The 16,292-nt window shown below is 37.5% G+C and overlaps 1 protein-coding gene across 1 annotated transcript; it reads right to left on the bottom strand.

Annotated features, from left to right (window-relative positions):
- Positions 1-3,782: 3,782 nt before the first annotated feature.
- On the bottom strand, positions 3,783-12,942 carry LOC139711997 (ubiquitin-conjugating enzyme E2 G1-like). Its single transcript, XM_071623842.1, has 6 exons — positions 12,799-12,942; positions 10,046-10,148; positions 8,471-8,568; positions 7,183-7,361; positions 5,701-5,818; positions 3,783-3,914 (listed from the first exon to the last, which is right to left on the bottom strand). Exons 1-5 carry the CDS (start codon positions 12,842-12,844, stop codon positions 5,738-5,740), a joined length of 507 nt encoding a protein of 168 aa, XP_071479943.1. The 5' UTR covers positions 12,845-12,942; the 3' UTR covers positions 3,783-3,914; positions 5,701-5,737.
- Between the last annotated feature and the right edge of the window lie 3,350 nt (positions 12,943-16,292).

Genomic DNA, 16,292 nt, shown 5'->3' with positions numbered 1-16,292 from the left:
TGAGTCGGTCAAACCAAATGACTAGTTCGGTCCTTTACAGAGAATCCTACGTGTAAGCTGTGACTTATTGTGGGTTTTGAGCCAGACAGTCACTATGTTCTTCTTGAGCAGACACATAGAAAAGCCAGGTCAACAACTCGACTTCAGTGAGGCTTATATAATTCCCTGGAGTTTCCAAAATACATCTGAATCTTTCTCTTTCAATTGGAACTCTTACTACAAGTCAAAATGACAAATTTGGCAATGATCCCATACATTATTAGATATTGTTGTCACAAGATGCTACAGGTATTAAACATACATTTGCAAATGCCCTAGACATAGTTTAGAAACGAAAAAGAGAATAAACTGTACGAAGACACACTCAGACGTACAGGAAAAAAAAAATGTATACACCTGTACCCCATAGGAATGTGACAAAATACATAGAGAAAAATTTATAATTTTTACTTTTTTTCACACAAAGAACCGTTCTAAGGACAAAGAACATTTTACAGGTACACATAAAAATTAGAATGACACGTTAGAACCTTAATATGTCTTATTGTCACGAATGAGTATATCTGTAGGTTTGTGGAATTACGTAGCACATCTGCAACAACAACAAAAAATTAGTCATTATAATCACAAACAATGCATCAGAGACTGACAAAAAACTATGATGTGAACTGTCTCAGGTGAAAGTGTTGCATGTATCTAGAGAAGCATAAGTAGGAATCTACACACTCACATACACTTTTAAACACCCAAGCATAGAATCAGGAAACCACTCCAAAACATGGCAAAGATGTCCCTTTCATTTGCACAAGGTGATCACATAACCCCAGGAGAGGAACAGTAGGGAAAAATAAAAGGAATAAAAGCATGAGAACTATATCTAAGTTAGCCTAGCTCGAGTAGCTGTTCCACAGAGAGAGAAACTGTACTGATTGTGCTAGGATATTGTGTGTAGTATATAAGTCATTACTTTTTGGGAAAGATATGTTTGATGTTTTGCTAAACATCTGCTGTTAAACGAAGTTCAGCTCTTATCTTGGGGTATGCATTTCTGCCACAATGCATGCCACACAGCTACAGGACAGTTTCTCCTAGAATAATTATCATCAGCAAAACTATGCTGGAGGTTATATTGAACACTACAGGAAGATTTCTTTTTTCATGTGCTCACAAGAAACACAAGAAACACAAGTATTAGTAGTATTAGTATCAACACACGATTCATTATATTACTATGAACATGTCATATATTAATGTTTGCAGAAAAATATCACAGTATTAATAAATACAGGCCAGTCCTCTCTGGAGCATCTCATAGGGTTGACACTACTTCCAGGAAATGAGTACACTATACCTGACAACACTTGATCAATGCAAGTAGGGAGATGTAACTATCACCTAGAACTTGGAAGACACACAAGGTAAAGACTTTGAAGATCAGAAGGGACCCCCCTCAAAATAAAAATGAAGAAAAAAAAAAAGAGGCTCAAAGGGATTGAGAGACAGTTAAACAAATCTGAATGGACATATAAATCACGACATGCATATGACATAATGAAAGTTGTGTGTTTGAAGTTCTAATCTCATACATGCTACAAAATCACAAAAGAGAAAACCTGAATTAAATTCATATATAAATTTCAACTCCGAATGAACTGACGACTCGACAGAAGAAGAAAAGAGGCCCTATAGGCACCTTATCAACATGACAACTGACATGCACACATCTCCTGTACAACCTTACCTTACCTTCCATTGCATGTTTGCACATGCAAAGGTTGACAAAAACTTCACACCTGCTTTGTTGTTGTTGGAAAAATTTTAAGCAAATTAGAGCATCGCAGTAACGGGCATTGTAAATTTCACACACATTCTTGAGCAACTTTCGAAAGAGTAAGCTCCTCTTGAAAACACAGAAAGTTGAAATGTGCCATGTGAAACGAAATACACATTTTCATATCAGCTTTCCTTTGTTGTTGTTTTTTCCTTCAACAGTTCTAGTACACAAAGGGTTGTGATCTGAAGTTAGATACTACTTTTTTTTTCTTAATCTCATATAATTATTATTTTTCTATTTCCCTGAGATAGTAGTGCCAGAAAAGGAGAAAGTGAGACTGGGTCAAAGAAGAATGTGACGATGAGCGCTGTAGCTGTATAACATCAAGCTTATCTTTTATGATAGCAGGCACATGTATCGTTGGCAATCTTTAGCAATCTGGAAAGGGGCGACAGTATCGATCGAAAATATGAAAAGAATTGATAAATCATGAAAAACAAGATAAAATAAATGCAGCCCTTAGGGACGACAGATTCACTCCTACCTTACCACGGTCTTAACTACATGGACGGCTCGGGCAATGTACTACACAAAGATCTACACACATTCTCCACGGAGAGACCCCACAATATGCACCCACATATCTCTCCTGACCATCAGGGAATATACAGTGTATAAGAGCATGAAAGGTTATCACATTGGCAGAAGGTTTCCGTTTCAGAGGACACTGGATATTGCAGGTTCTGGTGAAAAATTCCAGCATTTTGAAACTCCCGTTCCTAGCATGTGAGTCTGACATACAACCGTACAGGGTTTTTCTTGCCGTCAAAGAAAACAAAGAGGGGATAAAACAAAGAAATCATTGATATCTATTTCTCTTACCTCTTACTACTACATTTCAATCACATCAGTTCACATATAGTAGTTGCATCATGCAAAATGTAAACTTTGCCACTCCATAAACAGACTGAGGATAGAAGTATGAAGCAGCCAAGTCACCTGGTTCCATGCAATCACTCCAAAAGCTAATAAAAAAGCTCTGATGCATCAAAGATTCAGTCGTGTACTCAAAATCCTTCTCCAAGCGTTTGTCAGTGGTCGTGTAATCTTTGAGCATAACGTCATGATCTAAGATGTTGTCAAAGTGAGTATCACATCCTCTGCTTTTGTATGAACAACTTCTATCATGTCTCTATCCTTTCTTTTTTTTTTGCAGGGGGGGGGGGGGGCGGGGGCAGTCCACAATGAAGTGAAAATCTACAATGCTGTACGAGCAATATGTGATATATTATCTGCCCATGATTCAGATGCAGCTCTTTAGATACAATTTGATTAAATCAAGGACTTCGCACAAACTGATGAATGAGCAGAACAAGTGGCACAAGCCATCTGTGAATGATCCCTGCCAATCAATCTTCAAAAGAAGAATGGCTACTTTATAGACAAATACAATGTGATATGACACACAAGCTGGGTTTCATTTGCACATGCTTTCTTGAAAAAGCTTCTGTCTGTCTGTCTGCTTACAGATGCTGGAAATGTCCACTGCAAATTCACAGTGGCAACTGCAAAATTAAGCACCAACTAAGGATTTCTAAATTTTTTTTTTTTTTCCGAACTACCACTATTCTCTCAAAACATGCGGGAAAAAAAAATTGGTGCCATGGATAGTGTAGACACGTCCTTCAAATCGTGTGAAGTACACTACTGTCTATACAAGTTTTGGAGTGGGGGGTAACGACGAGTACTACTTGGCATGGGCTGCTGTCACGCTGGTTCGGAATATACACACTCCCTAGTGCCACTAATCCTTGCACTCTTCCATTCATTCTATCAGTGTCACTCTTGTTGTTGTCTTCATTTCTTTTCTTTTTTTTGTCACAATCTGGATAAACACACTACATATTCTATATAAGAAAATGTTTATTCAACAACATAGACAAAAACCAAAAACAGAAACAAAAAATCCAAACACTGATGACGATAACCAGACCTGGTTTCAGAGTCTCTAGGGTGACGAGTAGACAGGTCCAGTCAACATTCCATTAACTGGTTCCCAACACTTCCTCTTGGGTACTGCCATACTTGTCTTCCTCCTCTCTCAAAGCTGTCTTCCTTTGTACACACAGGACATACATATCTGGAAAAAAAAAGAGGCAAAGGAGAAAAAATGGACATTAAACAAATAGTCAACATTAATGAGGGCGTTTTGGATAACATGTCAATCTTCAGGTGACCCAGATGTAGCTTTCTTCTGACTAACTATCACAAGGGAGGATGGCAGCACACCCTCATCAGCAAAAGATCGATAGTTTGTGTCATTTTTCTTGTTTGATGCAACACATTCCTTGACATTCTGAACACCCATATGAACCAAAAGTAGATCTTGTCTGAGTTAGAGGGCCCAAAAGATTGCAGATAAAACTTGCTGTGTGCATTTGGTTCAGATGCTTTGTGCTTTATGCCCTCTGTGACACATGGTGGAGCTATGCATGGGACAAATCCCTGCAGAATGCCTGGGAGAAATCAATGAATGATGAGCCCTACACAAATAATACATGCTCGTGGCCACTCCATCACAGGAATTGCTCCTCCTACGCCATAAGAAACCATTTGAACTTGTAGGAATTTGAGTTTCAGCATCGCTTGAAAAAAGTTCAATCTTTTGTTGGTGGTAATATATACCATGGTATCTTTCTTGGGACCGTCTTCAGAAGGTCAAATAAGAGGTTGTCTGACTTGATGGATCAAAGACCCGATAGTGTGGGGATACCATGGAGTGATAAGGCCAGGAAAGCTTGAATATATTCGAGAATCTCTGTAACGAATTGTGTACAGGTTTTTCACAGATCTCTATGTAAGCATAACCATAGCTGAAGAATCTCAAGTGGAGTCGACTGTTAGTGATGAGCATATCATCGCTGGGGCGACAAGACCTCGTATCTACAAAATGTCAAATGTTCAGGAGAGCAAAAAAACATGGCCACCAAAGCACAGTATCAAATGGGAGAGCCTTTCCTTTACCATGCTATGGTAGCTTCATTTTTTGGGGTAAGAGCTAGGATTTGGACAGGACATCACTTCACTGATTATCTGACCATTAATCCAAAAAAAGTATTTTCACCAAAATTTCAGATACAAAGTCTTGTCACCCCAGTGACGATATGTTTTGATGCACATATTCGCTGATGGGTGCCATTCTTGTTTTTTTAACATACTTCGGTGGGCTGTGAATGAAGATCAATTCAATCAGATCACGTTTCTAAATGCTACTGGGTCTTTAAAATACATGTATCTAACATTATGTGATTGCCTGTTCATCAATCATATCACCACAAGAATTTTAGTGACCTGGATATGAAATGAAACATTCCCTAATACGGTACATCATCATCAAAATACTCCCAATTGTGCATGAAGAGGGATAAATATATCAAATGACTGAAGGAAAACAGACATGCTTTAACATTTAAGAAGTAGTACCATTTGAATAGATCCTAACTGAATGACTACTGGCATTACGATAAGAAATGGATAAGGCAGGGAACAAGAGCAAATTTTGAATATTGAACTCAATGGTGCTTGATGTCACAATATTAACATATCTTCTCCCTTCATAACCAGCAATAATGGGCATGGTGCATATATACCTACATGAAAGTGGCCCTTCACAGTTAAAGGAAGCATTGGCATTCTTCTGTCAAGGCCAAATTTGGTAGAGGAAGTTAAATTTGCTGACTGCGATGACAGAAGTCCATAGTAAAAGCATTAGGCAACAGGATATGCACTGTCTTACAATGGATATCTACTGGTGAATAGTACTGACTTTCTTAATAGAATTAAATAAACATTTAGGAGCTGACAAATATATCTGCATTGAAATAGAGTGGTTAGGATGAAACAAATCAGATTCTGCTAACACTCACCATAGGGCTGGAAAAAAAATATAAAGATTCTGGAGTTTTACATCATATCCTGACTTTTTCTCACACACTGTTTCACCCGCCTCTTGAAGGCCCCATGGTAGTCTGCCCTCCAGTCTTTCTGCAAAAAAAAAAAGAAGAAAAAAATAAAAAATACACATACATTGTACATTGTCATACATCATATACTCAATGCGGATACATGAATTTATGGTAAAAAAAAGGGCATTCGCAACTATGATTCAGCCAGGACGTTTTCCTCCAAATCATTATTTGCCCATTTCTGCTTGGTTCATAATCGTTTCAACACAGAAATTTGCATTGAATGGTGAGATGTTTGAAAAGGAAGTAATGCAGTAAAAGTTTCAATCAGTGAAACTTTCAACATGGTTTGAATGATAATGAAAGAATTTTGATGGTATGCATGGACATAACATTTTCTCGATCAATAGGTTAAAAGCACATACAAGTGTTTCTTGCTCATGTGAATGAACAAATATTCATAATTGTGAGTGCTGCTCTGTATGTGATTTTATTTGTAAACTGGCAGCTATTTTGAGCTTTCTCTGCCAGAAATTTCAACATGTCCACAAAATATCTAAGGTATGATCTGGCCAACATTTTCCTTAAACTGAAAATGTCTAGTCCTCCTTATACAAAATAAAAAAAATTTGCTACAATTTAATATTGATCAAAATACAAAGTTGTATCTATTAAGATGAGACAACATTTAAATACTCATATATTTTATGGAGTTGAACTCTATTACAATTTGAGTGATGGATTCATGGCTTTTACTAGTTTTATTAAGTTAACCCGTTGAGGACGGTTTGATTTTGCTACAACACGCATTTCCCATAGACACCCGCCCGAGTATACTCGGGACTCGTCCTCAATGGGTCAATTGTTTTTTAAGGTGACGGCTTCTTCAAAAGGTACACAAATTCATATCATGTAATGTGTAAGGGATATCTTCATTCACCTCTGCCCTCAATATCATTCAATTGAGGATCAAAATTAAAAACAACACAGAATTCCTCATCACAATAAACAGAAAACGTGCCATTCATTATCAACTGAGCAGAGCAAAATCGTGCATCAGGTGGCCATGGAAACTTTGAGGAAATGGCCATAAAACTCTGCAAAAGGATATACACAGTTTGAAGTAAAATACTTTGTTGTAATTTTATCTGTACTAATATCAGTCTTAAACCTTTCAACTACCTTGTAAAATGTTTAACACAGTAAAACCTGTCTAAAGTTTTTAGTCAATAGAACATTGTAAAAATTCAACTTTTCCCCCTCCTTTGTTTGTTTTTACTCTAGTCTTTTCTTCTTTTTTTTTTGGGTGGGGTGGTCAGAAAGAGATGCTTTCACATTTGGTTTGGTCAGGAAAAAAGTAATTGTTTCCAACAGTTCCTTTTCAAACACATAAGTGCGGAAATTCTACATGGTCTTAAGCATGTCATGGGTAACTGTACTCACAGCAGCATCGACATTTGCGGGAGATTCATCATTGGGGTCTGCTAGCATAGAGATGACGCTGAGCAATATTGTCTCCACCGTATGGATCGGTAACCATCGCTCTGATGGTTTCTCGTAGCCCCACTTGTCTTCACCAGGCTCATGTAGGATTGAAATGCACACATCACCATCTTTGTCAACTGGATGGAAGGACAGGAGGAGAAAGAGAAGAAGAGGAGAGAGAGAGAGAAGGAAAAATACCAGAGTTAAGGACCACCTTAGAAATTTTTCATAACAAAAAACAAAACACTAATCTACACTGTATGCATCTTCTACAAACATTGCACATTTCGCTGCATCATAATTCTTTTTATCTATTAAATGTATTTTGTTATCTCTAAAGTAACATATATTGTCATATGAACTGAGACAAATACTGCAGAAACTTCATCACATATAAAGTCAACCAATGAACTCAGGGTTCATGCCCCCACTAAAAATTTCATCACACTGCTTATTGTAGAATTAATTCTTCATGCATTACAATTTCAATACACTTAATACACATTGTTATAATTCAAATACCTACAACAGGCCTACATTTTGCATTACCAGAGTTTTTTTTTTTTTTTTTTTTTTTTTTTTTTTTTGGGGGGGGGGGGTTGTATATGGGATACTCTGGGTATACGTATGGCATAGCGTGAAAGAACAGTATTAAAGGACAAGTTCACCTTCAAAGACATGTGGGTTGAGTGAATGCAGCAATATTTAGTGGAACACATCAATGAGAGTTTGAGGAAAATCGGACAATCCGTTCAAAAGTTATGAATTTTTGAAGTTTCTGCTCAGTCATGGCTGGATGATAAGACTACTATAGCTTGTGATGTCATATGAGTACAACTATATAAAGAAAGTATAAAGAAAATTCAAAATATTCTCACTTTTCTCACACAATATAAGAACACTTGACTTCTCTCTTTCAGAAGTCAGGGGGAATAATATTACCCCTAACATAAGTCACTAACAAGTCAAGGAAATGTGCACTTTATCAAAAAAGTCAAGTTTTGTGAAATTCTCTTTTTATTTTCCTTATATCGTTGTACGCATGTGACATCATACACTGTAGTAGTCTTCTCCCCCAGCAGTGATTGCACAGATATGTTTAAAATTCATAACTTTTGAACGGATTGTCGGATTTTCCCCAAATTTTCAATGATTTGTTCTACTAACATTGTTGCCTTCACTCAATCCACATGTATATGAAGGTGAACTTGTCCTTTAAAAGCTAGCCTTTTCGAATCACACTTACTGTTCGGATGCCAGATCTCTGAGACAAATTTCATTTTGGGCGGCTTATTTGGGTAGTCCTTGGGGAATATCAGGTGAGCCTTGAAGTATCCTCCTTCACTGCAGGGGACAGAATAAAGAATGAAATAAAAGAATCAAACTACGAATAGAGTTCGACATCATGTAGAAATGAATACAGAATACACCATCAAGATCTGCAGTGCGCATTATCCACTGACAAAGGAAATAGTTGCAACCATATAAATTTACCGCAGAGTGTTGGACATCAGACTGCAATGATGAGAAACTATGCCTTCTTTGCTTTAGTCACTCACATATTTGCATCCATATATTAGGGCCTTGACATTAGCAGTGGCCCAGTGGCCCAGGGTCACCAGAAATAGATGCCAGGCCACCATTTTTAAAGGAAAGAATATGGTGTTGCTGGCCCAATCGGGCCACCAAAAGAAAAAGTTAGTGTCGAGCCATGCATATATATTTTCCATTGTAGTGTGGTCAATGTATCTCAGCCTGATTATCAACATGGCATCTACACACTGTTTGTATCAATTGAAATCAATGACCACACATGATAGTATCATTTTTTTTTTGGTTTTTTGTAACTGATTCCACAACTAATGATCCACATCATGCAACATACACGTTTCAAGCATATGATTGCCAAAGCATGGATCAAAAAGATGAATTTCAACTAAATATAGGATGACGGACTCCAAGTACATATTATATGTGAAGCCAAACGAAAGAATAACTCTAATGCAACAGTATGAAGAAGGACCAAACTAACAAAAAAAAAAGAGGTATACTTTATGTTAGGATTAGAAGGAAGGGGAAGAGCAAAAAGTCAGCCTAGCTAGTGAGGAAAGAAGTGAAAGGAACTGAAGAGTAGAAAACTAAACTACATTACACGTAAGTAATGAGTAAGTGCATAATTACTATTTCCAACACTACAATATAATTCAAGCACTAACTGGTTTAAAGGATAATAGATTGATAATTAGAAAAGCATTTTGAGAGTGCGGACCTCCACCAAACAGCTCATTTCCACCCATACACACATGCTGAAAATCGTCCATTATGCAAATGATATATAAAAAGCCTTTCAAGTGTCTCAGAGTCTACCTCATCGGCTTCCTGTATGTCACGCCTTAAGTGTGTGCACAGTGCGCACATGCACATTTCAAATATGCGCAGCTTGAACTCCCTCATTTATTGGCTCTATTTGCCAACGTTTGATATCCTTAAGAAAAAATCATAAAAGTTCCTGGATCCAGATGGTGGTCCAGGTCATTACCAAAATTTAATAATCTGTTCTTTGTGTCATATTATTAACTTTTCCTTTAAATTTCTTCCAAATCCATTCTTACTTTTTGAGTTATTTGTAAACAAGACAAACCAACACTGCCAAAGACATAATCTCCTTGGCAGAGGTAATCATCATCATCATTACTTACAATTAAACCCGTTATCATTATCATCACTCTCATCGTTTCTATCATTAAAACACAAACATGTACATAGCTGATAATAATATTCCTGAGTAATGCACCAAGGTGAAGCCAATTTCATGACTCACTAAAATGTATCAGGTGGTCCCATGACCAGCAGCTCCCACTTGTAGATGTCATCGTCATCTATCAGGCCTGCCGAGAACCCACTCACAGGCTGCTTCCTCAGATCTGTTCGAGATGCAGTGAAAGGTAAACATAAGCAAACAAACAAACAAACAAATTATAGTGTGGACAGACAGGAACTATGACAAGAATGAGCAGCAGCGTATGGGAAAAGATTGCAGTGGCATGCGATTTCCTTCAAATAGCTCTACAGCTCTTTATCAAATTATAGTGATTAGTGTAGACTTCAAGGTAATTTTAAGTTGACTTCCTTCTTTCTATGTGTATTCGTGTATATCTAAAACCAGTTTAAAAAGGCCTTACAATCATGTCTCTCAAAAGACAAACTTGATATCAAGACATCTGTGCATATCATAATGCCTAAATCTTTAGAAGAAACCACTACTGTAATTCCCATTATCATTTTCGAAATGAACTCTACCCATATCACGCAAAATTACTTCTGTAGAATAGCGAAGTGTTTCAGAGTTTTAGCATAAGAAAGGAAATGCTTCAGAACTCACTCTGACACTACATTTTACATCCTGACCTCCATAATATTTTTCTCAAAGTGTAATATCTTGTCTATTGCCCTGTCATACTCAAGCCATGTGTTGAAATTCTGGTACCCGTATTACTAAAGAAATACTTTTCAGAAATGAATGATATCGTTTTGATGTTGGCATTACAAAATGAAATGTATATCAAAATTAGTTTGTGTTTGCGACAATTTGTACACGACAATGTGTTTCAGGGAGAAAAAAAATGATAGAATGAATAATAAATGAATGATGAAATATACACTTATTTGTCAATCATTAATCAAGCATTAAAAATCAAGCCTTATGCCATAATTCATTAAATGCTACTACAGTGTAGAAAGAAACAATAAAGTTCTAAAGAATCAATATTGGACATTTAAACATATCTCAAATCTAAATTTTGTTATCTGGGTGCATCTGTTAAGCATCTTACATCTAGGGACGTGGCTGCAACTGTGCAAGCACTTGCATGATTTACCTTGAGTCACTGTGATGGCATTTACTATAAGTTGGCAGCTTTCTCTTTAAAATCCATATTGATATACAATGTACATTAATTTGAAGACTTAACCATTGTTTTGTTTATTACATTTTTCTTGGCAGTTCAGTTCTAACAGTCATATACAGCCTTACGGCATTAATATCAGTATTGGTTCATGCATGCATACATATTCTAGTAAATGATGCACACACCTGCTGACTAACCTGTGACAGAGTTTAAAGGGATGGTATGGTTTTGGTTGAGATGGGGCTTCAGGTTTCCAGGTTTTTGTTTTTGTTGGTTTTTTTTTGTGAGATGAGAAACCTCTTATGAAATATGAAAAAGCAGACAGTTCTATGAGGAATTCAAAGTTCATCTGATGAAAATTGGTTTTGAAATGGCAGAGATATCCAAAACAAAGAGGTCCTTATACATGTACAATGTAAATGGTGGGACCCACCTTCTATTAGGACCACTTTGTACTTGGATATCAGCTATTTCAAAACCAACTTTCATCAAATAAACTTAGAATTCCCCTTAGAGTTGTATGCTTTTTCATATCTCATAAATGGTTCCTTATTAGACATCTAGAGTATATCTCTCTCTCTCAAAAAAAATAATAAAACCTGAATCCCCATCTCAACCAAAACTATATCATCCCTTTCATAATGAGAGAGTTATTGAATAGATAGAAAACCACCTGAAAGAATGGGCATCACCTATTTCACTGACCAAGCAACAATTCAATTTCACTGTGTTTGGTTTGTTTATTTCTTCTTTTTTTTCACATTCCAATAACATGTAAGATGCAAGTGAAGTTACCAATGTCAAGCTATAATGTAGTTTCCTTGGGTTTCAGTCTAAACATAATTATGAAGCTTCTCGCCCCCACCCCCTCAAAAAAAACAACAAACAAACAACAAAACATCTACAACAAAAACAGCACAAGAAAAGGGTCTCTGGGTCTAACCAATTGTTACACCACTCTCCACATTGAACTGGACCAGCTTGATCTGACTAGACCACAAACAGCCAAGTATTCATCGTTTTTGTTTCCTGGTTCATATTTTGTTGCCCATCTTGTTATGGGTTGCCCTAACAAATCATGGCTTGGCTTTATGTAACTTGACTAGGATACCCTTGGTACCAGGCACGTTTTAAGATCATGATGAGATAGACTACTATATATAGGGATCTAGTAGGACTAGGAGTATAAACGTTACTAATAATACTAGACTCTAGCTACATTACGAATGACGGTAGCACGTCAACACAACACTAAGTTTACACTATGTTCTACAGTCTGAATCACATCATATTCATTCACATAACGCTCCTTCTACGAACAATTCAATAAACGATACCATGCAAGCAAGACTGTCAAATTGATTTGAATTGCGGTAATCAGTGAGGATATGTAATCTACTCGTAAAGACAATGTATCCGATCTTCTGTTTTTGTTTCGATATCGAGCCCGATTTCCTTGCCTTCGAACAAAGGGCGCAACATGCATCACACAGGTCGCATTACTCTACGCATAACTCATTCGCACAATAAATGGTGAACAAGCCTCACTGTACCATTCCTACGCTGCACAACACTCATTCAAACTACGTGACAGCTAACAGTTTCTCTCAAAGGTGAACTGACACGTTTAACACATTGAGGCAACTAAGAGATACGGCTGAATTACCTTGGAGCTGTCTTTTAAGCAATAAGACCCCTTGTTGTGCAGCCATATTACGCTAAACTTAGCACATTGAACTGCAATTTGCCGTAACGTCACAAACAGGAAAGTGTCGCCGCAGTTACACGGTGTTTTACACAGTATGCGTATCCGTACCGGCCGTACGTACGTAGGAGATCTATGGAAAACCGAACCACCGAGAAGTCCTACGGACGATTACGATAGTTGTTCAGCTGTTCCAGGCAGTGCTTTTGAGTGTGATCGATCAGCGTGCTCGCTGCTCTAGCTAGCTGCGCCGAAATAGCATGTCCATAGAAATAGAACCATAATTATGGAAGGCATGTAGGTCTCGCCTCACCGCGGGGGTGAAATCATCCATTTTCTTCAGTCCTCTCTCTCCCTCTCTGAGCTCTCTCTCCCTCCTAAAAATTCACATTATCCCTACTATAGCTTGTAAATTCTATTCAAGCGCGGTCTGCGATGTGTCTTTCTGCCCAGATTCTCTTTAGTTCCGTAGGCAGCATGTTTTATAAGATGATCCTGAGATACTAGTTACTCTGTTGTAACGTGATACATAATGTACTCTGTTCTAGGGAGAATGAACGCTTTATAAGAGTCTCTCTATTATCATTATTATCATCATTATTATTACTAAACAGAAGGTGTAGGTGCATACGTTGGTACTGGGGCTATATCACTGCCGGGCTATTGTATAATGATAGTGATAATGATTGATGATAATGATAATTACGATTGTGGATTTTATTCTTGAATGGTCCCACCTGGGAGCATGGTAGAATGATTAACAAGGTGATAATACCAAGGAGCTTCAAACTGTGAAGCTCCTTGATAATACATACATTGTACGTATCCACATACATAATGATACACGTGTACAGAAATATCAAACGTTCAGTATCTTTGGTTCTATCTTCGCCATCTAGTACATTCAGACATCTATGGATTGTTGGCAAGACTGCGCATGCGTAATTCACTTCAATTTGGTGTATGTATTCACGTTCGAGAACACAACATTCTGATAGCATGACGCCACTGCATCTCAATACCGTATTATGTTGTGTTGTGATGCCTAGCTTTACTCCAGTTCACTTGGCTCAATAGAGATGGAGAGAGAGAGAGAAAAAAAAAAGAGAGATACAAAATAGATCTTAAATCGCGAATAGCTATTGCTTGGAGTTCTTTGCGCCTGTTCATTTACCGAAGAAATTACAGACGTATGAAGTAGGGCCCTATAATTCAAAATTAAGTTGTGTATAATATGCGTGGAAATAGGCAATCTGGCACTATATCATAGTTAGTATGACTGTTGTCGTAAATCAAATGATTGGATAAAGACTTTATATTTTGTCAAACTTCTATAGACATTATAGTTATACTACAGCTACTACTACTACTAACTAATACTTTACTACTACTATACTACTACTACTACTACTACTACTACTACTACTAGGCCTACTAGGCCTACTGCTCCACCCGGCATCACCACTAATAATAATGATAATGATAAAAAAAATATCGGAAATAACACCAATGTTAACAATAAACAAATCAATAAAAACAACACCTCTCACAAAGTTACCTGACGTTACTTCTATTTTTACCTCTGGCGCATACTAGAAACAAAGTGTCCATAATGTGTCATTGATGACGGCCTATATAACATAAGTTTTGAAGAACCCCAATGTGATTACGTCGTTCATCAGTTCGTGTGAAGTCATGGGGACGATGACACTTTTTCATCGTCAGCAGGGAAGTCGAGGCGAACGACCGGTGTATGATAAAGTCGTATATTATAGTTTTTCCCGGTCAATTTCATACTTTGGTCATTCAAATTCATTTAACGTGCATTCAAATTCACACAGCGCACGCACGCAGAAATATTCGGGCATTCAAATTCAGAATCCGAGCGATCAATTTCGTTTATGGGCGTTCAAGTTCGTTTTTGTGAAGTCAAATTCACGATTGGGCGTTCAATTTCCAAATGCGAGCATTGCATTTCCTTCTCGTGCATTCAAATTCACGCGTTAGTCATGACCTAGTCCCGATGAGCTTGTTTGGATCGAGCGTTCATTTTCATTTTCAGGCGATCAAGTTCCTATCAACATTCGTGCGATCAATTTAACGAGGAAAATGGAGTAGACTTTTTAAGAAAGGAGAAATGGCATACACAACCAATGAATGCTTGCATATAGTGTAATTATTATTGTTTAAAGGTTCTACATTGTTTTTCTGTTCTCTGTCTTTGTTTTTCATTTTACAAAATTCTAAATTGTAAGGTCCAGTCAGCAGTGCATCCAAACAACACGACAATCTAATCATATTTCTTGATGATACTGCATGCATGCTGACAACGCCCAAACACTAGCCACATAATGGTAATGCATTATCATTTAAAGACAAAATGACACACAATGACCTCACATAATAGTCCCGCAAAAGTAAACCAATAAGATAGCAATAAACAACTTAATGTTCATGTTATCAGTTTCAATGTAGGCTTAGTTGAAATTGCTTTTTTGTCAACCTTCCGTATCATGCTTGTCTGTAGGCATACAATGCCTAATGTCTGTTTGTTTGTTTGTTGCATTTTTCATCTAAGAAGATGGCTGCAATAGCTGGTCTCTATGGGGTCCAGTTGGATATAAGGCAATGTAAGGTGCGACCACTTCACCGGGTTAAACACTCTGGTCTTTGCGATAAATGAATGAAGTGGGATATTTTCATGAGTTGTGACTCTGTCACACATGGTACCTTCATTTTACGTCCTATCAGAGGGACATGTGCCTGTATATTCCTTTTCGTGAAGCCCGAGTTCATATTTGTCCATGAACAGGTGGACCTCTACTGCAAAATAGATAATATTCATCATAAATCTCGATATATTCAAAGCTAAATGAAAAAGACACGCACATACAGCCCTAAACTAACTAAATTCCGACCTTCTTTTAAATTGAATGCAGCTATTTGGAACATGGTTGCCTATTCACGAATTTGAATGACCGACGAGATTCCGTCGCCAGCTTGACATGAATTTGAATGCTCTTTGCTGAAATGCGTACTCCTCTCTTAAATTTGAATACTCCGATAGTGAATTTGAATGCTCCGACAGTGAATTTGAATGCTCCGATAGTGAATTTAAATGCTCCGATAGTGAATTCGAATGACCAGATTTTGAATTTGATTGCTGGTTCAGTGCTGCGAGCGTGGAATGCGTGAAATTGAATGCTCGGATTAGGAACTTGAATGACAAAAGTGTGAAATTGACCGGGAAAACCTATATTACACCTGTCCTGAGGTCACTGAACCTATAGACAGGAGTTTTCATTGAACGTCAATCTCGATACGTTTGCTTGCTGTATCATCAGGCGGGGTGTCACTGAATGTCTCACTCAGCCTTTTCCGCCGCGTTCGAAAGAGGCAGTGTATAGAGCCCCACCCATCCCACCTCAGTGTGTCGTTGCTCCGGGAGTTTTTAA

This window comes from Diadema antillarum, unplaced genomic scaffold (assembly GCF_040938485.1).
Source record: "Diadema antillarum isolate AM-2024a unplaced genomic scaffold, OU_Dant_1.0 scf00000040, whole genome shotgun sequence".
Taxonomy (NCBI): domain Eukaryota; kingdom Metazoa; phylum Echinodermata; class Echinoidea; order Diadematoida; family Diadematidae; genus Diadema; species Diadema antillarum.
The sequence above is the reverse complement of the archived record's forward strand: the minus strand, read 5'-3'. Positions and strand labels throughout refer to the sequence as shown.

Bases quoted from the DNA above. Each gene is read 5' to 3' on its own strand.
- LOC139711997 (XM_071623842.1), bottom strand. From the start codon at position 12,844: ATGGCTGCACAACAAGGGGTCTTATTGCTTAAAAGACAGCTCCAAG. The intron at 10,149-12,798 runs GTAATTCAGCCG...CATCTCGAACAG, and splicing joins GCTTAAAAGACAGCTCCAAG to ATCTGAGGAAGCAGCCTGTG. The intron at 8,569-10,045 runs GTGAGTCATGAA...TGTCCCCTGCAG, and splicing joins GGACCACCTGATACATTTTA to TGAAGGAGGATACTTCAAGG.